This window comes from Cryptosporidium ryanae (genome assembly GCF_009792415.1).
Source record: "Cryptosporidium ryanae isolate 45019 chromosome Unknown contig_68, whole genome shotgun sequence".
Lineage (NCBI taxonomy): Eukaryota > Apicomplexa > Conoidasida > Eucoccidiorida > Cryptosporidiidae > Cryptosporidium > Cryptosporidium ryanae.
This window is the reverse complement of record NW_027125515.1, coordinates 14,414-37,581: the sequence shown is the minus strand read 5'-3', so window position 1 is coordinate 37,581 and position 23,168 is coordinate 14,414. Positions and strand designations below refer to the sequence as shown.

At 30.6% G+C, this 23,168-nt stretch overlaps 10 protein-coding genes across 10 annotated transcripts; 3 read left to right on the top strand and 7 right to left on the bottom strand.

The window, feature by feature from the left end:
- Nucleotides 1-4: 4 nt before the first annotated feature.
- FG386_003200 (uncharacterized protein) lies at nt 5-2,605 on the bottom strand (the record flags this gene model as incomplete). Its single annotated transcript, XM_067342428.1, has 1 exon — nt 5-2,605. One exon carries the CDS (start codon nt 2,603-2,605, stop codon nt 5-7), a length of 2,601 nt encoding a protein of 866 aa, XP_067198369.1.
- Nucleotides 2,606-2,801: 196 nt separating this feature from the next.
- Nucleotides 2,802-6,044, top strand: FG386_003199 (uncharacterized protein; the record flags this gene model as incomplete). The annotated part of the gene is made up of 1 exon (XM_067342427.1): nt 2,802-6,044. The coding sequence occupies one exon, from the start codon at nt 2,802-2,804 to the stop codon at nt 6,042-6,044; it is 3,243 nt and encodes a 1,080-aa protein (XP_067198368.1).
- Nucleotides 6,045-6,066: 22 nt separating this feature from the next.
- Nucleotides 6,067-9,009, bottom strand: FG386_003198 (uncharacterized protein; the record flags this gene model as incomplete). Its single annotated transcript, XM_067342426.1, has 1 exon — nt 6,067-9,009. The coding sequence occupies one exon, from the start codon at nt 9,007-9,009 to the stop codon at nt 6,067-6,069; it is 2,943 nt and encodes a 980-aa protein (XP_067198367.1).
- A 36-nt stretch (nt 9,010-9,045) lies between these two features.
- FG386_003197 (uncharacterized protein) lies at nt 9,046-10,548 on the bottom strand (the record flags this gene model as incomplete). The annotated part of the gene is made up of 1 exon (XM_067342425.1): nt 9,046-10,548. The coding sequence occupies one exon, from the start codon at nt 10,546-10,548 to the stop codon at nt 9,046-9,048; it is 1,503 nt and encodes a 500-aa protein (XP_067198366.1).
- A 246-nt stretch (nt 10,549-10,794) lies between these two features.
- FG386_003196 (uncharacterized protein) lies at nt 10,795-12,063 on the bottom strand (the record flags this gene model as incomplete). The annotated part of the gene is made up of 1 exon (XM_067342424.1): nt 10,795-12,063. The coding sequence occupies one exon, from the start codon at nt 12,061-12,063 to the stop codon at nt 10,795-10,797; it is 1,269 nt and encodes a 422-aa protein (XP_067198365.1).
- A 132-nt stretch (nt 12,064-12,195) lies between these two features.
- On the top strand, nt 12,196-13,815 carry FG386_003195 (Krox-like protein; the record flags this gene model as incomplete). The annotated part of the gene is made up of 1 exon (XM_067342423.1): nt 12,196-13,815. One exon carries the CDS (start codon nt 12,196-12,198, stop codon nt 13,813-13,815), a length of 1,620 nt encoding a protein of 539 aa, XP_067198364.1.
- Nucleotides 13,816-13,844: 29 nt separating this feature from the next.
- FG386_003194 (calcium transporting ATpase or aminophospholipid transporter) lies at nt 13,845-17,372 on the bottom strand (the record flags this gene model as incomplete). The annotated part of the gene is made up of 1 exon (XM_067342422.1): nt 13,845-17,372. One exon carries the CDS (start codon nt 17,370-17,372, stop codon nt 13,845-13,847), a length of 3,528 nt encoding a protein of 1,175 aa, XP_067198363.1.
- A 744-nt stretch (nt 17,373-18,116) lies between these two features.
- Nucleotides 18,117-19,363, top strand: FG386_003193 (uncharacterized protein; the record flags this gene model as incomplete). Its single annotated transcript, XM_067342421.1, has 9 exons — nt 18,117-18,261; nt 18,305-18,399; nt 18,444-18,474; nt 18,522-18,616; nt 18,661-18,853; nt 18,903-18,970; nt 19,019-19,109; nt 19,154-19,215; nt 19,262-19,363. 9 exons carry the CDS (start codon nt 18,117-18,119, stop codon nt 19,361-19,363), a joined length of 882 nt encoding a protein of 293 aa, XP_067198362.1.
- A 171-nt stretch (nt 19,364-19,534) lies between these two features.
- Nucleotides 19,535-22,165, bottom strand: FG386_003280 (uncharacterized protein; the record flags this gene model as incomplete). The annotated part of the gene is made up of 1 exon (XM_067342508.1): nt 19,535-22,165. The coding sequence occupies one exon, from the start codon at nt 22,163-22,165 to the stop codon at nt 19,535-19,537; it is 2,631 nt and encodes an 876-aa protein (XP_067198449.1).
- Nucleotides 22,166-22,417: 252 nt separating this feature from the next.
- On the bottom strand, nt 22,418-23,141 carry FG386_003269 (uncharacterized protein; the record flags this gene model as incomplete). The annotated part of the gene is made up of 4 exons (XM_067342497.1): nt 22,418-22,455; nt 22,500-22,692; nt 22,738-22,855; nt 22,900-23,141. The coding sequence occupies 4 exons, from the start codon at nt 23,139-23,141 to the stop codon at nt 22,418-22,420; spliced, it is 591 nt and encodes a 196-aa protein (XP_067198438.1).
- Nucleotides 23,142-23,168: the final 27 nt, after the last annotated feature.

Sequence of the window (23,168 nt, the reverse complement as noted above, 5' to 3'; positions counted from 1 at the left end):
TTAGTTATGGAATGTAATTAAATAGATTCTTTGAATTTGGATCTTTTGAAATAAATTCCTTTTTGCAGAGTGATTCGATCCTCTCAATAACTAAATCAGTATGTTCATTTGTGAGAAGACAACTACCATCCAATGTTTTAGATATTATGTCATCTAAATTCAACGTCTTGTTCTTTTTAAGTACCTTGATTATTATAGAATCTACTAAGTGTGCTTTGTCTTCAACACTAAACTGACCTCTTTCAAATTTGAATATCTGATTTTGGTCGTTTGATAGTTCATCATATTGATAACAAAAATTTTTTTTTGTTAAAATTAGTTCAACATCAACATTGAAATTTATACAAAATATGTCTTCTTCAGATATAACTGTCGGTGAAGGAATACATTTCAAGTTGTTATCTATAAAGCTATTTAATTTTTTTATTTTGTCAAATGAATTATAAAATTTTCCCTTTGTTTTATCCAGATTATTACAGAACTTAACAATTTCTTCCCATTCATTAATTGGGAGGAATTTCAATATTGAAGTATCTTTTTCACGTGAAAGTCCAAACAAGCTTTTTTTTAGTGCATTTATATCACTACATTCAATAATATTTTGTATTTCATGAAATGATATATAGTCATAATTGTTAAAAATATTCAATATAAACATCTGAAGTGTTGAACAATTAAATGTGAACTTTAAATTAAGAGTATTCTTTAGCTTTATACTAGAACTAATAGTTGCGTTACCAACTCCGAAATGCCATTGAAGTCTTCTTTTTTCGTACTTTGTGCAATAAAACTGTTCAAATTCCTTGAGATGGTCGGTTATTTCTGATGAAACTGTGCAGTTTATGAATGGTGGAAGTAACCAGTAATTAGATGTAAGTAAATAAAACTTGATATTTAATTTTGAGTTCTTTTTAGTACTAGATTGATTATATTCACTATTTGTCAATTCTGATTGCATTAAATCTGAAAGTACACCTTCAAGCCTCAATGTATATCCATTGCCACATTCATTTTTAAACTTGACTATAATACTGTGTTCAATATTGTTATTATTTTCGGGAAATTCCAATGTTCTTTTGCAAAGGAGATTCCTATATTTTGTTTCGAAGTCTTCCTTGTTGGAAATAAATTTAAATAACCATATAAGTATTTCGATTTGTTTTTCAATCGTATTTGTCGCCTCCAAAGCATTTTTTCTTAAAAATGTGTCAAATCCCAATACAATCCAGTTATTAATAAGCTCAAAATCCTGTTTTTGAAGAAAATCCTCAAATGAATGTATTATTATCTGGTTAAAGTTTTGGTTACAAAAAAAACATTCCTGAATAATGTATTCACAACGGCTCTTTAAGGTTTCAATACCCTGCATACATTTTATATACTCGTTTTCTGTAAAATCAATACCAATAGAAGAAAATATTTCTGATAAATGAAGTGAAACATATTTTTTTAATGTAAGCTTCAAATTAAGGAGACAATTAGGAACTCTGCTCATTATTTTAAAAAGCCTTTGTAAATCTTCTCGCCTACCACTGGAAAAAAAGTCAAACATAAGATTGTTATTATTTTCGTTAAAATAATTATCACAAAACGATAAAATCCATACTGAATCCATCTCCTTAACAAGGTTGTTCCATACCTCATAAAAGAGATAATTTTCTACCAGTCTTTTTTCCTCAAAATATCGCTTTTCACAAATAAATAAATAATTACAGATCTTGAAGAGTTTATCTTCATTAATTGAGAGCAATTCCTCAGATTCTTTTGAGTAGAGTTCTCTTGTTTTACTTAAGAATGGATATTCAAAAAAGATTCTAAACATCATATGGTCATTCCAATCTAATGAAGGAAGAACAATATTATATCTGAACGTAAATAACATCGTTTTATCATTTTTATCATTTAAGGCGTTTTCACAAAAAATAGGATGCCTAGATTTAAATGTTATATACTCTATTTGGTCCTTTATACAATAATTACAGTATGTATCATTTAGGTTGATTGTATCAATGGAATTATTTTGTAAATACTTAGTATCTATTTCAATTGAAGGCAGATCATAAAGTTTGTTTATAATTATACGTACTTCATTTGAAAATTTTTGCTCGGTATTTCCGGATTTTCTAAATTCGGTTAGTATTTTGTATAAAAAATTAAATATATCAGACTTTTTATCCTTCTCAAAAAGATAGTATTTACAAAAAATACACATCCCTATTTTTTTCATTGGTATTTTAATATTTGGTATAATGAAATTTTTCTCAAGATACATCAATATGTCATTTAATGTATTTAAAATTGATTCGTATTTATTCCAATCATAAATAATATCATTTAAAGATTTTGCATTAAAAACAAATTCATTTCTCAACATACTTATGAGAAACTCCAGTATACCCCCATATAACATTCCTCCATATCTATTTAAAGTAAGTTTATAGCAACTTCTATATAAAAATTCAAAACTGATCTTGTGATTTTCTCCATTTTTTATGAATGCTAAGCTATTATAAATGTCCTTATAAAGAGATATCGCAGTCTTTTCATCAATAAAGGTTTCTAGTCTAAATACATAGTTGTTAGGTACCGATGTTGTTATCTCCATAATATTACAAATTCATTTCAATTATATTTCAAAAAAGTTTTTATTAATAAAAACAACGGGCGGAAATATTTTTTTTATTTATATTTTGTAAAAGTACACAAAGTATTATTTACAAATTTATATTATATATTTGACTTTTAGAGGGGTGCTTTTATTTATTTTTTTTCAAAAATGATTTTTTGTTATTTGGTAACTTATGAACTTAGTTACTAAAAATAAATCTTTTTTTGATTCTATTTCAAAGGAAGAATATGAGGATGCTGTAAATCAACTATGTAGTCCAGATTCGGTTATGGATGAAAGTATTTTCGATTACATTCAAGTGTTTATTTCTTATAACATGAACTTTTTAAAACAGCAGAAAAATTTGGAGGTTAATTCCCTAGTTGATGACAATGAAGGCCAACCACCAGGGATTGCTCAAAAACATTTAATGGAATGCCTCAATTTGATTATTGAGAGTTATGTTGGATTTGCACCTATTTGTCAGGTGCTTTCTGAGTGGATTGGTATTCTGGATGAAACGCCAGATTTAAGAGAAAATTTGAATACTTCTATGGGTAATTCATCTAATAAATCGAGATTAAACTTGAACAAAAAGATCAAGTTGCAAAAACAGGAAAGTAACTTTAACAATAAAACTTTTTCAAATATGGTAGAGCCTATTGCCCATTTAATAGAGAGATATTTCAATACCGAAGCACTTAGAAAATATATGGATGAAAATAGAGATTTGCTTGGGCAAGGAGGTTGGCAACCCCCACCTTGTTATTGGAGCCTAATGAAACATCCAACTGTTGTTAAATCCATTCAGAAGTTATTTTTGAGAAACAGAAAGTCTGAATTCCTTTTGGCTTTTCTTCAAGATATACACAATTTCTCAAAAATTAATCCAAATATCGAATTCATTCCAAAAAACATGAATTATTCCTCAACAAGTAACTTTAGCGTATTCACAAAAAACGTAACTGAATTACTTTCTGATTTTTTATTAACTGATGAAACTGTTGAAGCTGCTCTTCAAGGTATAAACTCACTCCCTTTGAGTGGTACGGTTCACAATCCTTTATTATCTCTAAACATTAATGATAATACAAATGAATGCATGAATAATAGTATTGCACACTATATCTGTTCAACATTTAGCCAATCTGAAAATGCATACTTTTATGCTCAGGCACTCCTTCACTATATGATTATTTGGAGAGGTGACTATTCAGGTTGTCGTAGATTAAGCCAAATGCTTTATCATTATGTAAGAGTTACATTGAAAGAGCCTAGGGTTGCCCAACTAAATCTATTATTCACAAACTTAACAAATTTCCCAGAGTTGTTCAAGCTTTGCAAGACCATATTTAAGATGGAAACGACTTCTGATGTAGAAAATAAATTAGCTACTGGTGGATTGGGTGGATTTGAATCTGCAGTTAAGTTTCCAATGAACCCTGGTCAAATATCTAATCTGTATGATATTCTCAAGGGAATAATTGATAGGTTTGAATCTCTTCAAATTCTTTTATATGAAAGAGAAAGATTTAAAAAATCAAATAATAACGAAATATCTTCTGAAAATATTTTTGTAAAAGAAACAACAACTAACTTAAATATTGAAGGACAATGTTCAAACACAAGCGATATTGATAATAGAAATAAATGGGAGTCATTGGGATCATTAGGATTTTCATTAAGCGATTTAGAATTGGTTGATTTCCCTGAAAAATTTTCAGAGAAAGAATTTGACACTAGCGGTTTTACTTGTAAAAATAGACAAGATATTCAAAAGGAAAAAAGTGATAGCATGTTAGATGAGAATTCACGAAACAATTTACAAACGATAGAACCAATGATCTCCAATTACGATTCCTGTTCAATTGACGAGACTATTTTTGATATGCCTTCAGTAAGCAGAATGGGCGATGTTCCTGGATCTGATGAAATAAGGAGATTAAAAACAGGTCCAGAACGTCCACCTATGGATGCTTTGAGAGAAAGTGCACTACTTGAAACCTTAATAGACATTCTTGCAAATCAGAACATTTGGCTAACTCCGGAAGAGCAAAGTAAAACAATAGATTTATTGTTATTATTATCTGTATACTCTCCATATGAGCTACTTTTATTTTTAGAGGAACAGAAAGAATGGAATACCATTTCTAAAGAGTCTTCTCTTAACTGTAACAAAACAGATATTTGGAGTAATTCTGAAGAGGAAATAGAAGAAGGAAATATCAAAACTGAGATCGATACATTATCTGAATTTATCTCCTCTGAATCATCTAATTCTTCGAAAGATGTCGCAAATTCTTTCAACTCTATCCACGATAAAAATAGCAATTTGTTGATTCAAGAAAAAAACTGTCCCAGAAATATTAATATTGCAAATAGTTCCATAGTTGGTGTAGAAAAAAATAATCCCGAGTCTATAGTTGGTTGTAAGAGTACAATAGATTCTTGTATCTATAGAAATGCACATAATCAAAAGATATTAGGTTCACTCCAATCACTATCGAAAAGTAAGGCAAAAAAAATGAGAGAGCAGTTTCAGAATCTTCGAGACCTTTGTTGCAGATATAAACAAAAAGCCAGAAAGGAATTATTTAGCATATACCATATTATTCACGATAACCTAATTAAAAATGATCTAAAATGGGCATATTTTGACGGCTTAATTACAACTCCTATTGGTGCAAGTACAATACTGAGATATATTGAGGTATTCTTGTTTTCTGGATCACAAAATGATACACCATTAATGTTGCTTTCTTCATCAATTTTAGTCTTGTTGAAACACATAGCTCAATGGCATCAGAAAAAAAGAATATGCATTTTTCACCTTCTCAGATTATGTTTAGAATATGATCTACATGAATTCAAAGCTAAAAATAATTTTATGATAAAGTCATTGATATTGACGAAGTCTGAAAGAAAAAGATGGATAATTGATTTCTTTGTCTACCTAGTTGGAGGTGGTCTTTACAATCCCGTACTTACATATATGAGCCAGGTAGGAATTAAATACTTGGATAAAAGTTTGATTAGGGATTTCACTATAAAGGTGTCAGATTATTGTGGGCCACCATATAGTATTGACTTCTCTATCTCGTTTCTGAGTCTCTTGACTAGTGCTCATGAATTAGAGGTACTTGATCTTATTTCGTTTTGTAAAGGAAACTCCAATGCACCACAAAAACTAAGAGCATCAATAATTGAGATTGTAACTATTATGGACTACTTAGAGAGTACAAACGTAGCAAAGGGAAAGTCGAAGCTAAATGGATTTTTATTTAATAGGACAAATTCAATTGCTCATCTGAAATATAATATTCATAAAATAACGGAAATGTGTAAACTTTTGAAACAGGCGTTTGGAAAATCAATAGATGAACATATATTCCGTGGAAAAGGACTGGGAAAGACATGGTATCAATCTCACTCTTGATAAAAATATATTATATTTCAATTTAAGTATGATTAAGCTTTTTAAATATAAGCTCCTCTATTTTATTTACACAAGAATGAATTAGCAGGTATGAGACACCTGTGATTTTAGATAGATTTTTTAATAAGATAATATAAGGTAGTGGGACCGATTCTTCTGAACTGTTGAATTTTTGTCTAGAATGAAAAAATTGTGGCAGGCCAAATATGATATGAGTAAAGATTCCTGGATCCTGAAATAACTCTGATAAAAATTTAGATTTATTAATGAATAGAATGTTCAAAATAGAACTGATTTTACTATTTTCAATATTTTCCAATTCTGTTAAAGATAAACCACTCTTGTAGAGGAAAGATGTTAGGTATTTTTGGTGTTCTGTAGATGAATTTTCTAGTATACTCTGTAATACCTCTGCATTATCATTACTCTTGTTTGTTTCTAAGATTTTTTTCCAGTTTATCATAAGTTTCCTTTTATCTTCATCATCGCACTTACTCCATGATTGAACAGAGTTGTTAGATGATATAACATTTAAAGGGTCGCATGTTGTATTTATAATAGAGTGATAAATCTCTCTATTTGAAGGAAAATATTGTGAAAGTGATTCAATCTTTTTAATAATAACAGGAGTGAACTCATTTATCAGTGAATACAAGGGAGGTGTTCTCGACCATTCTTTATCTCCTGTTTTTTTTCTTGCAGTTCTTCTCTTTCTCCTTATTGTAGAAAAAAAGTTTCCTCTATAGCATTTTGATGGTCTTCCCATTTTTTCTTCATTATTTTCATTCTTTGGAATAAATATTTCGTCCAATATCTTTTTGAACTCTAATTCATCAATTTTTTCATTGTTCAATAATTTTTTTATCCAATTAAGAGTCAATAAACCACTCCAATCAATTCCAAGAATGTTAGAACAAAAAAGCTTGTGATTCTTGATTATATTGAAGTTTTCGTTGAAACAAACCTCCCATCTGTTTTTATTTGTATCGTAAAAAAATTCTAACTTTTTTTTGTTATTTTTGAATAGTAATGCAGAATTTTTGTTGCTAGATTTTTCCCTGGAATTAAATAATTTGTATTTGATTTCTTTAGGAATTGGTGTAGGATGATAAACGAAAATAGGCCAGATTGATCTTGAAATAACAACAATTATAGATGACGCAATTGTAGATGAATTAAAATTAATTAAACAGTTTGTTTCATTTGAAATCAGTTCCCATAATCTCACACAAAGAGGTTGTATTACTATACCCCCAGTATAGCTTAAGCATGTGCATCTGACCAAAATTCTGTGAATCAGAATAGGAATACTGACTTGTGGAATTGAAACTTCTATGTTCTTCCTAAAAAAATCCATTATTTTTTCAATCTCGTTTATATTTGGGACTCTAGTTAGATGTGTAACTGATCTTGTATTAATATTAGAGTTCATATCATTGTCCCACTTTAATCCTGCCTCTTTAAGCCATTTAGGAAGAATATTAGAGGACTTAAATATATCTATTTTCCCACATCTTACCCATTCTATTATGTCATTGGAAGTTACCTGATAACCAGACTTCATTAGTGCTGCCCAAATAATACAGAGAATTAGGCAGTGGTCTATTTTCGGTGTTTCTGCCAGAGATTTTGTACAGGTATTGTCTTCAATAGAAACTCTATCTAGGAAAAATGTATTATCAAATATGTATTTTTCAAAGTTCTTAATATGATTATATTTTGAAAGCGATGTACTTGAAAATGCCTCCAATTCATCCTTATTTAAAATTATACATATTAACAGATGAGTTATGTGTACCTTATTTAGTTGGTGTTCTAATTCAGATTTGAAATTCATTTCTAGTGGAAATTTGTAGGAATCATAATTTATCATAAAATTTTTATCAATATTTATCTTCTTGTTGCGCTGATAATAATACAAATGTAAATCAAGCCATTTTAAGTACTCCTTTTCTATATCATTGCGGATATTTTTTCCAGAATTGGATTTAAAAAAAGAATCTTGAAAGTAATATAGTAAAAAGTCAAATTCGTATATCATGTCAATAACACATTTTATCGTATCAGATCTTGTGAGGGATGAATCACCCTCCCAATTAGTGAAGGGTATTCTTTTTTGATTTGCTATTGTATGTAATCTTCTGACAGAAATCTCCCATTCTTCAATAATAAAATCATTGTCCTCAACTTCGTTGTGATTATATAATTTTCTCTTGATTTTATTAGATTGCCTTATCATTTCATTACAAATTCGTGTTATATAACTTGTTCTATTACTTATCATTTTTTTGAGAAAAATATCCTTAAAAATATTCTCACTTATGTTTTCACGCGAACTAAAAACACCATCAAAAAGTTTTTCACATTTTTTGTTTCTTCTATTTGATAAGTTTGTGTTGGTTTCATTAAACGGAACTTTTAGTATTGAACACCTCAGGTCTGCAAAAAATGTTCGAATTTGAATATTATTATTGCATACAAACTCTAGAAAAGAAAACCAAATGTACTTTGAAAAATGTAAAACTTCAGGTTTTACCTGACGCCTTTCAATCATATCTTTAATTGTATGTTGTAATATTAATTGCATTCCCATTAAAAAATCGGAGTTCTTTATTAATTCTGGTTTTTTTCGAATCCATTCTTCAAATGAATTCCTATTATATAACTTATTTTTTACGTGGGAATCTTGAATATGATATTCATCAATATAAAAGTTTTGATTTTTTGTTCCTTGTTCAGTAGCGACTTTTTCGTTTGACAGGGTTGCACGTCTAATTTTATTTCTACCATCAACACTGCCTGAGCCAAAATAAACATCATCTAAATCTCGGTCTAATCGACGTATATCTTGTTGTTGAATACCACATTCCTCACAATAGTATTCTCCCGTATCAGGGTCAATGAAAACATTATCTCCTCTACAATTTTCACAAATAAGATATTGATTTCCTGAGTCAAAAACCATTTGAATTAAATCATAAATTTACGCGCAAAAAAATCATTACACCAATATTCTATTTAATTCGATTACATCATTTGCGTAGTCTGAAAGAATAGTGGGAATATTGAAATATCTAGATCTGTATTCAATACAATCTGGATCAAAACACTTTTGATAGAAGCACAAATCGCTATTTTTAATAATTATTTTTATTCCGTTTGAACGATGTTCCCTTCCAACATTTAAACACAATTTGTTGCTTTTGTTCGGCAAAACAATTAAAATATCACGTTCACGTATGTAGTAAATTGAATAAATACAGCTTCTTATTTCTGTTCTTATATTTTGGGAAAAGTCTAATTTTATATCATTCATTGATAGTTCTGTTATCATCTCATAGTTCGAGATGTTTTTAGAGTTTAATCTATTTAGATCTCTCAAATTGTTCCAATAGGAGATTGAATATTCTAAAATCTTTACTAAGTGATTTGGAAAATTATCTTTAATTCTGTGTATATTAGTATCTTTTGAAATGTGATGAAGTATATCGGCCATTCTATTAAGTAAACCTATCTCCCTAATGTTGATACAATATTTATTAATAATAAATTCCTTTGATAAGAAATCATAACTATTAAAATCATCAATATCTAAAAAAGTGACCATTGATCTGAAAAATTGGATTGGTGGACACTCACTTATTTTATAATTTGTGTGTTCTTTGTCTATTTTAAATGGAACATTCTTTCCGAATTTAGACGAAAATAATGTTCTAAGGCAACGATTTCTACTGTAGACACCCATATCTACAATTCTATGGAGTAAAAAGTTGCCATTTGCCATCCCTATTTGATTTTCAATTAAATAATATATAAAGTGCTGTACAAAAATTTTCATTGATAAATTATTTATAAATAGTGTAGAGAATTTCTTCTTTGTGTCAATATGTTTAACAATAATATGATATGAGAACTTTTTCTTCGTTGTTGAGTTCAGGTAAATAATGTCACTTTTGTCTATATAGTGATTAAATCGAAGGCTGAACCAACGCAATAAATTCCTTGTAAACATAGTTACCAAATCGCAATCGTCAATTGAGTATAGAGTTTTGTTATATTCAATATCGAAATACAACCAACAAAGTTGATCCTCTAGGATAACCTCGTAAAGATGTCTGTTTAAGTTATTAAGAGAATTTATATATGACCAAATTGATTCAAATGAACTAACAATGTACCTTCTAGTTCCATTAATTCCTATCTCCTCTGAAAAAATTGAAATAGGAAGTATTTGCCTATCTTGAGATAATTCAAGATGTGACCTTCCAAAATGCAAAGATAAAGATTTAAAATATTCTATGGCATTAATCTGGGTAGAAAATATTTTAAATACATTTCTTATTTTCGGGTTGTAATTAGAAAAACTAATATACCTATGATTAATCAATTCATAATATATCTGGTCCTTAAATTCTTCAGAAGTAAAATTAATATTAAAAGCATTATGTTTATCGATTTGAGTAAAGTCACACTCATTATCGAAAGTATTGCATCTTGGAACCATTTATAAAGAAACCATTGTATCATATTCATGAATATTTAGTTGCTTTGAAATTTGAGTTATAAATACGAAGAGAAGCCTAAAGCTTGTTCCATGTAAAACCGCTTAACAAGAAAACAGAGTCGTAAATATTTAAGTAAAAGAAAAAAGAAAAATAAAGCAGACATATTTATCCATTCATAAACTAATTTTTTATTTTGATAAATTCTAATATTTTGTCATAGAAAACTTGTTGAATTTCAAGAATATTTAATTATTGTCTGTTTTCCAAGGTCTAAATCCGGCACAAAAATTGCAATTAAAGAATTGCCTTGACATTTCTATTGATTCTGTAATCTGGTGGTCTATTAGAAGTAGGTACTCATCATCCACATCATCAATCACCTTTTCATCTTTAGTTTCTTTGTTTCTATGTGTAAGATTGCTCCTGGACTTCATTTTAGACAATGTAAAACTATTTCTCTCAGTTAGTGATTCATTTTTACCGTTTGTTGAAGCTTCAAAATTCGTTTCTAACTTTTTATTTATTTCTTCGGCACCATCTCTTATTTCATCCTGATTTTTTGTTTTAAACTCCTTGGAGCGTATGTTTTCTTGCACACGGGTAATAAATTTTTTGAAATCTTGATTTGTTTTCGCCTTTTCACTTGTATCTTCCACAACTTTATTAGATTGATTTCTCTTGACTTCATCAAAGTGTGTACTATTCGACTCAATAATTATATCGCCGCCATTATTAACTTCAACTTCTTTCTCTTTAACAATTTTTGAAGTATCTATTTGTTTTAAGTTAGGAATTGGATTAAAAACTTCTCTTTCAGTTGGATTCAGTAATTCCCGAGTACTTTCTTGTTTAGATGGAATATCAGGAGTATCTTTCTGTTCCATATTATCTTTTGATTTATCTGGAATTTCATTAAGTTCTATATTATTACTCTCTAAATCTGGACTGAATTCGGATTTCATTTTCTGTTCGTCAATAGTTCTCTCTTTGATAAGTTTATATTTCTGTACAATATTGATACCTGTGGTTTCCTCATCTTTTTTTAATTCAGTATGTTTTTTCGAGTCAATCTTTTTCAGATCTAAAGAATGAGATTTTTTCTTTTGAATCATATGTGTTAGTTCAGAGTATCCTTCCCATGATGGGTCTGCGTAATCCAGGATGCTTGTTTTAGACGAGTCCTTCGGAATAGATACCTCAATATTTTTGTTAAACAATTCCCTTATAACATTTGAAGGAGCCTTCGAGGAAATTGCAGTAACCAGAGCATTTTCACCTCTAGAATTTTTTGTATTAATGTCGATTGTTTTTTGCTTCAGGAGGAAATCTCTTATTCTTGAGCTCTGATATATTAGGGAAGCTTGGAGAGGAGTATAAAGTACGTTTTTTATTTGAACACATGGAACATTAAATAATTCCTTGCTACCTGATATAGTTGTCACGTCATCTGTTCTAAAAACCTTTTCGTCAATAAGATTATCTTTTACTAGGCTATTTCTTTTAAGTACCGACATTTGTAGGTTTTTGACCTGGCATGTAAATTAGGTCAATGTGCATACGCTATATTTTGTCTACATTTAGGCGGCTATTTTGAGATAACCAAATTGGGATTACGATTTATATCCCACTCAAATAATATCAAAAAAATGGGTAATAATAATAGCCTACAAAATGATGGGGAATGTCACAATAATGATGCACTCAATAAGTTAACAAATTTGTCCTCTTATAGCTTAAGTTCATATGAGCTGGAAAAGATAGCGGTTGCAGCAGGGGTACAAAACGCTGGCATTAGGGATTTGAATACTGGAATTAATATTGATTTGCTGTCTAAGTATTTCAATGGAGATCTTTGTAAATTTTATATTGGTTTATTTTCTTTTTGTAACAAAGATAAAGGAGGTAGGATTACTCTTGGATCTTTAATAAAAATTATTGATTCTTTTTTTTATTCAAATAATAATGGGATAATAAAGGATGTTATTACTTATGTATTATCTGTTGTTGACGATGAAATTGTTACTCTCAGAGTAATTCTTTCAGTTATTTATCATGAAATGAATTTTTTACTTTATTTTGGGAGTGCCATTAATAAAAAAAATACAAAATTTGAAAATGAGCACGAATATTTCAATTCAATAGTGGCAAATTTAGACTTTGAATTTGTTACATGCAAGTATTACACACAGAGATCAACTGAAAATTATTCAAATCTTTCTTCAGGTGATGCAGTCAATGAATTTGTACTGGAATATTTACCATTATTCGCTTTATTGTTAAGATTTGCAATTAGAGTTCGGTTGGATATTACATCCCATCCAAATAGTATTAAAGGTGCATTTTATGATGAAAAAATAAATACAATGAGAAATTCAGTATCAAATTTTTTGGAAATAAACGCTAGTTCTTCTTTAATTGACGTAGAAAACAATCGTAAAAAATGCATTTATAAGAAACCAGAAATGGAAAATTGGATTGATTCAAGTAGTAGGATTCTTTCAATTGAAAATTGTTCTGTAATTCGTTGTCAAAGTTTCGGAGATATTTCAAGTGGTGAATTTTTAACACTTTTTCAACCTTGGAATATACTTTATGCAAGCTGGAAACATGGATTGAGTCTACAGAGACTAATAAATTCTGTTGAGGGTTATTATTCACACGTTCTTTTTCTTGTTAGAACAGTAGATAATTGTGTTTTTGGTGCCGTTTGTGTTGGTGACTGGAAAGAAGGCAATGGAAAATTTTGTGGTGATGAAACATGTTTTTTAATTTCATTAAAGCCCAAATTATCGATAATTGATCAGACAGGTAAGGGAAGAAACTTTATGTATATAAACTCGAAATATGAATTTTCACCAAAAGGTCTAGGGTTTGGTGGAGAACCAGAGTATTCCAGACTCTGGCTTGACTCTTCACTAAGTACTGGATCATGTATGAAGACAGACTTAACCTACAAAAGTGGAATGCTGTATCTTCCTACAAGTAATACTAGTAAAAGGAATAGTTGTCTATTACTTGGAACTCCATATTCTAATGAGAAAGATGACTCAACCTTAGAGTTAAGTAAATTTAGTGTTGCTGACATTGAGGTTTGGGGATTTGGTGGCCCTGAAGTATTAAAAGAATATCTTGAGATTAAAGCAACTAGTGACTACTTTAAACAAGAGAGAAAAGTTATCGACAAATCAAAGTTTATAAAAAGTGAATTTGACAAGGAATTCTTGCTTGGTAACACATACACCAAAGGAAACAAATCGGGTTTTTAGAGAACTAGGCATAACTTTTTATAGGATATCTACTGCAGTGTTTTATTGGACAAAAATAATTGGCTGATATTTATATCTGGGGAATTAAAAGCATATCCAATTATATCTGAAGACTTCCTCTTAATTTGAATGGATTCGGCTCCTCCTGACTTTCTTTTCTTCATTTTCCTTGTTGATTCAAGCCAATTGTAAGGGTGGCTTAGAAGTAGTTTTTTATGTGATTCGTATTTTTTTTTATATATTTGATAGTATTTATCTTGAATTAAATGAAATGTTTCTGGGTAAAGGCTCCTTTTGTAAATTTTTACAATCCAGTCTACTGAAATAGCAAGTGTTACTGAAATAATTATTGTTATTATAAACATAGGTGTTGTAGCCGCCCTTTTAGCTGCAATCCTCAATTCTGGGATTTGAAATAAGATGGGGAATAAGAAAATAGACACAATGAAAAGGAGTGCACATACTAATATGGAAATTAATACAAGTTTCCAGGAAGTATATGACTCAAGCAATATCTTTTTGTTTACAATTATTACAACATTGATATATACTGCTAACCCGGTTGTCCAAAAATCAGGGACAAACCCATCAATATTTACAGGATTATTACCACCAAGTAGAAAATATGGGACGAACAGCGAAATTGCTGCGTGGTATATTGAAGTAAGTGTCCAAAGTGAAAAATTTGTAAGGGATAAGTACGGCTTTCTGATACCCAATAAGTAAAGTGGTTCATGATAATTATATGGTAAAGTCACTGGTATATCTGAATCAAAGGTAGCAAATAGAATAGGTGGGATAGATGTATACAAAAAATTATAGAGTTGGAACAGTAACTCAAAAAATAGTTTAGAGCCTGTAAAGAGCGATGCAAATCCAAAGTATACACTTACTATATTCAATGTGAAGCATTTATAGAGATTGTAAAGCACCAAAATTGAGGTTCTTCTGCTACAAAGCCTTCCATGAATAAGTACTAGTGGTTGAAGATGGCAAAATTGAGAGATACCGAAGTCTGACACATTGTAAGCCTGCATACCCTCTGATCCATGAATACCTACTCCAACATTTGCAGTTTGTAGCATGGTGCAATCATTTCCACCATCTCCAATAGCCAAAACTCTTTGTTTTGTATGTTCTTGAATTAATTTTACAACATTCGCTTTTTGTTTCGGTGTAACTCTTGCAAAAACAACAGAAGCACAACTTATTGCTATTTCTGCAAGTTTTTTTTCATCAAGAAGAAAGGCTTTTTCTAAAATTTGTGAATCAATTATTAGTGCACAATTAGAAAGCTCAGGTGGAGGAGTGTCTTTTAATTTTGATATAAATGTGTAGCATTTATTTTTATAGTCTTTATCTCTTGAAAATAACCTTTCTAACTCAACTTCATCTAAAACAAGGATATCCATTTCCTCCGAGATTAGACCAACTCTTATTGCAATATTAACTGCTGTTTCTTGTCTGTCACCTGTGAGTATCCAAACTTTTATTCCTGAAGCTATCAGAGATTCAATAGTCTCCTGCGCACGGAATTGTAAAAGGTCCTCAATACCTGAACAACCTTGTAAAACAAGGTTATTTTCAAGCAACTCTATAATTTCATTTGAACAATTGTTGCCATTTTTTTTGTACTTTTCAACTATTCCAATAACATCTTCTTCATTAAATTCTTTTTTTGCAAAAAAGAGAGTTCTATACCCGATTGAAGCAAAATCGGTTGCATTGTCAAATGTCTTAATATAATTCTCTGATAATATATCTTCTAAATTACAACAATCCCTTATTGCAGACTCAGATCCCTTGGTAAAAAGAATATATCTATATCCATCTGATTCCTCTGTTTCATATTTAAATAATTTTTTCGGAAATTTTACTAAAACAGAGCTTCTCCTCCTTGAATGATCAAATTCGAGTCTTATTAAAGTTTCAAATTCTACAAATTGCTCCTTACATCCAATTCCAGTGAACTTAATAACACTCTTTGAGCATTTTTGTGAATATAAGGAAATTCCAAAATGATGAGAAGTTAAAACAAATGCCTCTTCATCTGTAGAACTCGCTGTGTAAAGTGGAGGGTCATCAATCAACTCGTCTTCAGTTTGTTGAAGTAGGACCGTATTATTAAGTGCAAAATTTAAAAGTAATTCTATTTCCTCTTTTTTACCTTCACTTAACATTTCTCTCAAATTTTCATCTTCTATATCTACATGAGGGGTAGGTTGACTAGTTGAGGTATTTTCAGGCTTTTGAAGTTGTAAATTTCTTTTACCGTAAACATTCCCATTAATACACATTACCTTAAATTCCATGTAATTTCTAGTCAGTGTACCAGTTTTATCTGTACAAATATATGATATCTGTCCCAACTCATCATTAAGATCTGAGTTTCTAACTATAGGTGAGCTTTGATTAGATAACCTTGGATCGGAAGTGATTATTATTGCTTGGGAAACCTTTGATATTACTAAATAAAAAAACATACCTATTGGTATTAAATTCGCAAGAACTATTATCCAAGTAAAAAATGTAACAATAATAACCCTTATAACATTTTCACCAGGTGGAATTCTAGCGATAGGTTCAAATCTCTTAGACCAATTAGGACCTCCAAAAAAGTCTATGAATGCAGTAAATATACCAAATGAAAGACAAATAAATAACAAGAAAATAAAAGATGCAATAGATACCTGGTTGTATAATGACTTTACATAACTCATTTTATGTGGTGCAGATCTTAGATTACTTTGGTAGATTTTTGTATCATTACCAGTATATACAACAACACCGAGTGCCCATGTTGTATTTCTAAGTTTGCAACCACGAAGAAGCATATTTGATGGAATACAATCAAAATTCAACTCTTTATCTTCATTATCCATCTTTATGGTAAATTTGGACTCGATTTCAATTCTATTTGGATGGTCGTTAGGCTCTCCACAACTTATTAATCCACTCTCAATGGTGATTACATCAGATATATGTTTAATACCATTTTCAAATAAGATTCTAGGACTTTCTCTTAGTTTCAAATTTGTTTCACCATCCATGGAAGCAGTTTCGACAAATACGCGATTGTCGTGTTGACTAGAGGCAAGTAAAATCATATCTGCTGGAAAAATTTCTCTGTTTCTTACAATTACAAGGTCTCCATTAACCAAACTTCCCCATTTATTAATGACAAAGTTTCCTTCAGTTGGATCATATGAATATACCGTAAGGTTGTTAATCTCTGAATCTGCTTTATGTCTTTTCCAATCCTCATATGCAGCTTGAGCAGCAGAAAAACTAAGCATACAAAGAAGAGGGAGAGCAATTGTAGGTATTCCTCCAGAAGAAGAAATAGACGGGATCATTTGCATGATGCCTATTGCCAAGAAATAAATATTCGCAACATTACTAAATTGGTCATAAAGATTTTTTGGGAGAAACAATAACAAAGAGTATCTCGCCGTTTTTATAACATTCAATCTTTTGTATGAGGTAACATTGTTTCTTTCTATACTATTATTTATTGAAATGAGCCTTTCATTACGCAGATTCTTGTTAAATTCCATTAGTTTATTATATCACATTTCCTTATGAAAGTGGAAATAAACTGTGAATGCGGCAAAGTATTTTATCTAAAAAGTAACTCGTAAGAATCTAAAAAAAACGTCACATAAAATTAATATTTATACCACTTAATTTCTGAAGAACTGATGTTATATTAGTCTTTGGTTTTTATTTCATATTCATGCAAATCTCTAATTATATTATGTTTGAAGATGATCATTTTTTTTTTCGTGTGTCCTGTAAGATAATTTTCTTAAATTTTTAAAATCTCATCATATTAATATACATAATTCAAACCAGTACCTTTGTAATTTCAAAAACAAAGTATGTTAGTATTTTTTATTCTATTTGTTTTCTGATATTTGATTCCTGAATGTAAATATCAAAATTAGAAAAAAAAAATTAGACAAGCTTTTGAAATAAAAAAAGTTTTAGAAGTAAAATACTCAAAATATTGTTAAATCAGAGTTAAAATAAACAATTAAAGTGATATTTTGTTCTTATTTATTTTAATTAACATGTAAAAAGAACTCATTTAGACAACCTAATTTTTCTCGACTAAACAAATGAAATAAATCGATATTTATAGGCAAAAAGAACGACTTTCTAATTAAAATATAATTGTGATTTTTAATTTACATTTTTGAAATGAGTAATAAATTGGTCTCGAATTCGGGATATATAGCACCATAAACAATTTTTTCTAAGCCTGTTGTATGTTATTAAATAAATAAAGGTAAAAAACTATGAATTTGATAGAAGATATAGTACTTTTTCAACTTGGTAAATTCACTGAGATAAATATTTACCACTGGATTGACTCTTTAAGAGTTGATAAAAATGAAATTAAACCTTATAGAAAAAAAAGCGATGTAGTTAATATTGCAAGAAGTACGTTAATTGAAATAGATAGTGATTAAATACAATTTATTAGTTATTTCAATTACAAACTCTCTCCACAACACTTTGAAATCTGGAAGAAAAATTGCTTTAAGGGAATTGTACTATATAAATAATTGGTTATTTAAGGTAATTTTAAATTTTAAAAAATAATACCTATTACTTCTATTTAGAACCAATCTCAAGTAGTCAAAATAGTTCAAGGTACGATTTTAAAATAATTTTTCTTACAAGCTGCATAATTTTATTAGAATTTACAGAATTACTAAGAGTACAAAGAAGAGTGATAGGATTATTCCCGTCACCAAAGGGAACTATTGGTGGTAGAGTAAAATTTGTATATAGGGTTAGTTTACATTTGAGTCTCTGAACAATAGTAACAATTAAAAGGACTCTGAAATACTTGATGTTGAGGATTTGGGTATCACTGGCGCAACAATAACAGATCTGTTCGAAGCATTGGGTGAAGATCTTATTGCAAAAACAGACATGAAATATATTCTAGTAGTTGAGAAAGCTTCTATATTTCAGTATTTAATGGAGAGGAAAATATTTAACCGGATCCCATGTATCTTAGTTACAGGTACGTAAGTAGTAAAAAAATAAAATGAATATTTCTACTAAAGCTTTAGGTAAAGGATTTCCGGATATTAGTACGAGAAAACTTGTTTCCAAGTTGACAAACCACCTAAAAATTAAGGTGAGTACGGCTTCCTGACCTGAAGGTTTTACTTCAAACTCACTTTAGACAATATTTCTCGGAGACTTTGACCCTCATGGAATAAATATCTACTTAACATATGTAAGAGGTTCCAATAACTATGAGTCACAAATGGCAGGTGAGTATAAAAAAACTATTAAGTATTCAGTTAATTAGAGCCAGCATGCCCTAATATTTATTACCTTGGTATACACTTCGAGGACACTTTTGTACTACCAATTGAAGTAAGCTAAAATCTCTCTACAATTTTGCCTTGTTAATAAAACTCAGACAAAGTTAACACTTACAAATAACGACAAGTCTGTATTGAAGGTTCTAGTGGAAGACCCAATAGTTAAGGTAAGTTTGGATCCTTTTTTCAAAAAAACTTAAACACATCTATAAGGAGTGTAAATTATTACATAACCAGTGTGAATCAATGAATGAACATGGTTTCAAGTGTGAATTGGAGGCTTTTCAGTCGATTTCGAGTGACTATTTAGTACACACATATCTACCTGAAAAAGTACTTAAGAAATCTTGGATTTGAATTGCATTCTAAAACTAGCTTTCTTTAATTACATAGAGTGAAATGAATATTTCAGAGTGATCTGAGGTATTACTGAAGTTGTAGTTTGTATTATCTGGTATTAAAAACCAATCTCCAATTCCTATATTATAGACGTTATTGTCGCTTATCATTATCTGTAATGATTTACTGTCTGGTGCCATATAGACATGCCCAAGAATATAATTATCCTGACTCTCATCCAAACCTTTTTCAGTAAGAGGAGGGAGGCAAATTTCGCAACATGTTGCTTGACTTGATATAAAGGATAGCGCTACACTGTATGGCTTTCCAGGTGAATATTCAACATCTGCCCAGCAAAGGGAACTCCTGTCAAATACAGCCATCATCGTAAATTCCTTGTTGGTCTCATTATTTTTAAGAATAACTGCATTAGGATTATCAATAGATGGATTACTCTCCACTTTATTCTTTTCTGAAATATTCTTTCCCTTGTCTCGTTTTCTTATTTTAGGTGCCTTTCGTTCATATTTCTTGGAGTTGATAACATGGGAATTAGCGACAACACTACTTTCAGTTTCTAAATTAGATTTATTTGATAATTCCAGCACATTTTCATCAAGAGGGTATATACTTCCACGTTCGTTCGGAAGCATTGTCGGGTTTGAAACTTTATGAATAGCAGCAATTGTGTATCCTAATTCACTTTTTTCATCTCGGTGATATTCAAGACGTTCACCCAAATACCACTTCAAAGGTGCTGTCCTAAGCCTTTTTGGATACCTTCTGGAAATATTTTCATGAAGACTATCGTCAGAGATATGTTTCTGAATAGTGTTTCTATGCGGTTTAACTTGATCTATTGGTATGTGATAATCAATATGCTTCTTACGGCTGAAATTCCTAATCTTTGACTTTTCATTTAATTTATTTCTACGGTTTTTTATCAATTTGACAGGTTTAGTAGAGATTTTTTTTGAATCATCAGCTCCGAAAATCTCCTCGGAATTGGGAATAGAGTTGTCATTAAACTCCTGTATTTGAACAGGTTCATGGTGTGAAATCGGGCGTGGAATTATCTCCTCTAAACTTGAAGAAGATTCGCGACTTTTGTCTCGTTTTTTCTGTTCCGAACACTTAAAATCTGTAGAAAGACATTCCTCTTTATTGTCAATAAATATTCGCTCCTGTAAAGAATCTATGTTATCTTCGTAAATAGCATTAGTATCAAGGTGTTCAATATTTTCAAAATCTTCAATTAGGCACGACTCCTCAGTTTGAACCTCATCTATTAAAATATTCGTTTCAGGGTTAATAGATTCCTTGTTACTAATTAGCTTTGGGGATACTTTTTCTACTCCAATTAATCGATCCTTGTAATTAACAGGAGAATTTATATCAGACAGTTTTTCAATATCCGTATTTGAGTGGGATTGAATGTTCCTGCCAGTAGAATCAAACCCCATTAGATGATTTATACCTGCTTCCTTAGAATTAACCAAACTCCTGGGCCGATCCTTGTCTTTAAGACTTGTATTTACGGAGTCTAGCATAGAATATTCACTCTCTCTATAACACCTTTCAAGAGACTTATCAATCAATTGTATATGTTGCTGTAATAGTTCATCGCTTGGTGTGACGTAACTACCAATCCTTCGTCTTTTGATTTTAGATAGATTTAAATTTCCAATTATTGCGTGATTAGCATAATTCATTGCAACCGAATTACTTCTATTACCGGGAGATCTTGGGTAATTGTAATTATTCCCCTGATAATATGAAGATAGAGACCTGCTTCTGACATACTTCTCATTATGATTTCTAAAATAACGCAATTCCTGAAGTTTTAAATATCTACTTCTCAATAACTCTCCATGATGAAGAATGTAATCATCTTCATCAATAGCAGCATGCTCCCCAGATGGACTTTCGCTATATCTATTTTCGGATGCAAACCTCCTGTTTTCCTGAAAGTATGGAGTCTCATTACAGATCACATTTCTATTCCTAATCTCATTCGCACGGACGGCTAACTTTTCACCCATATAGGTTGTTCTATAATCAAGGTTTGCAGACACAATAGGTAGAGGTGATTTTTTATATTGATCTTTTAAATTCAATGGGGTTTGCGATGGTAATCCAAGTCTGGGTGGCATTATTATGTGAACTGAATCAGATAAGTTGGAACCATTAAATTCTGGAGAAGCATTGTTATTGGCACGATTATTATTTACACTTTTTCTCTTAGTACTTCCAGGTAAATCTGGGATTGTAAATCCTTCGTCGTCAAGTATTGTTCTAGGTGAGGTGAAAATAGGAGTTCCAGTTGATGTACACTTTCTGAATATTCTATTGTTAAGTGGTGTGTTTTCGTTAGAGTGAAAATTAGTGTTTTCCCGAACCAATGAACTATTAAAGGTGTATTTTGAGGGAGATGTACTAGATGAAGTCATAGTATTGGGCGTGTCATCATGAAACAGTGGGGACGATGAAAGTGAAGAAGAATCATCCAAAAAAGAGGGAGAGAGGTAATCATCATCGTTAACTGACAAAAATCTCGATTTCCATCTCCCAATACTTCTATATATGTCATTCTCCGATATTTGAGTCTCAAATGGCTGCCTGAGAGGCGTAATTGACTTGTTTTTCGCACCAAATGAATGCATCAAAACAATAGAATTACAAAGTTAAATAAATCAGATTTCAAAAAATGATTGGAATTATCATTGTTCAAGGAACAGGAAAGGAAGACACTTTTTTCGTTATTCAGGCAATTAATTCTCACAAAAAAAAAACACTAGAGTCGGCCGCCAGCAATATGGCGCTCTGTTTTATCCACATGAGAGTGGGGAGATATTTGTATAAATAAAACATTCATGTGAGGGGAGTTTTTTTTTCATCATTTCAAAGTGGGGTGATTATTTGGAAGGTGCAAATACCCTAATTTGGAATGTACCTGAATGGGAGTAAGTTGTTTTTGATTTATTTATTGGAACCTACATGATGGAAGCCTGCTGACTTCGGCAGCAACAGAACACGTTAAGCCAAGATGTTGCAGAGCTCCTCTGATAATCCCACATACTATAATGACGTTTATAGCAGGTTCAAATTGCATTTCTCTCGTGCTCATGTCAACTGAGTTGGGCAAGTTTGACAACCAAGATAAATTGTTGTCAAGAATTGCGTATCCCCCCTGAAAAGTATTTTAGGAAATCATGTTTAGGATTTGTCAACTTACCCTTCTGTTTGTCTTCAATCTATCTGCTTGCTTCAAGAATATATAGTTCCAGAGATCCTTGCATACAAACTTTATTATTTCCTTTTGGTCATTTAAGCGATTTCGGAAAAGAGATAATCTAACTTCAGTGTCTATGAATGTGATAATGATTATAAGGCTTACCTTTCAACTAGTCTAATTCCCAGGTGAAAACCCGATTCTTCGAGGGTTGACATAACTAGCTCACGTATTAGAGATTTCCTGCATAGTTGTATCCCTGAAATGGATATTTTATTTGCTGTTTGTTCATGTTGGCCTTTTTTTTCATCTGTAATTAGTTCAGATGACTTAGAGATGCAGTAATTTAGGTACTCGTATCTTAGAAATGTTAAAAGTGACAAAGATATTTGTTTTGCGTCAGCCATTTGAGTACTACTCTTTAATTGTAAGAA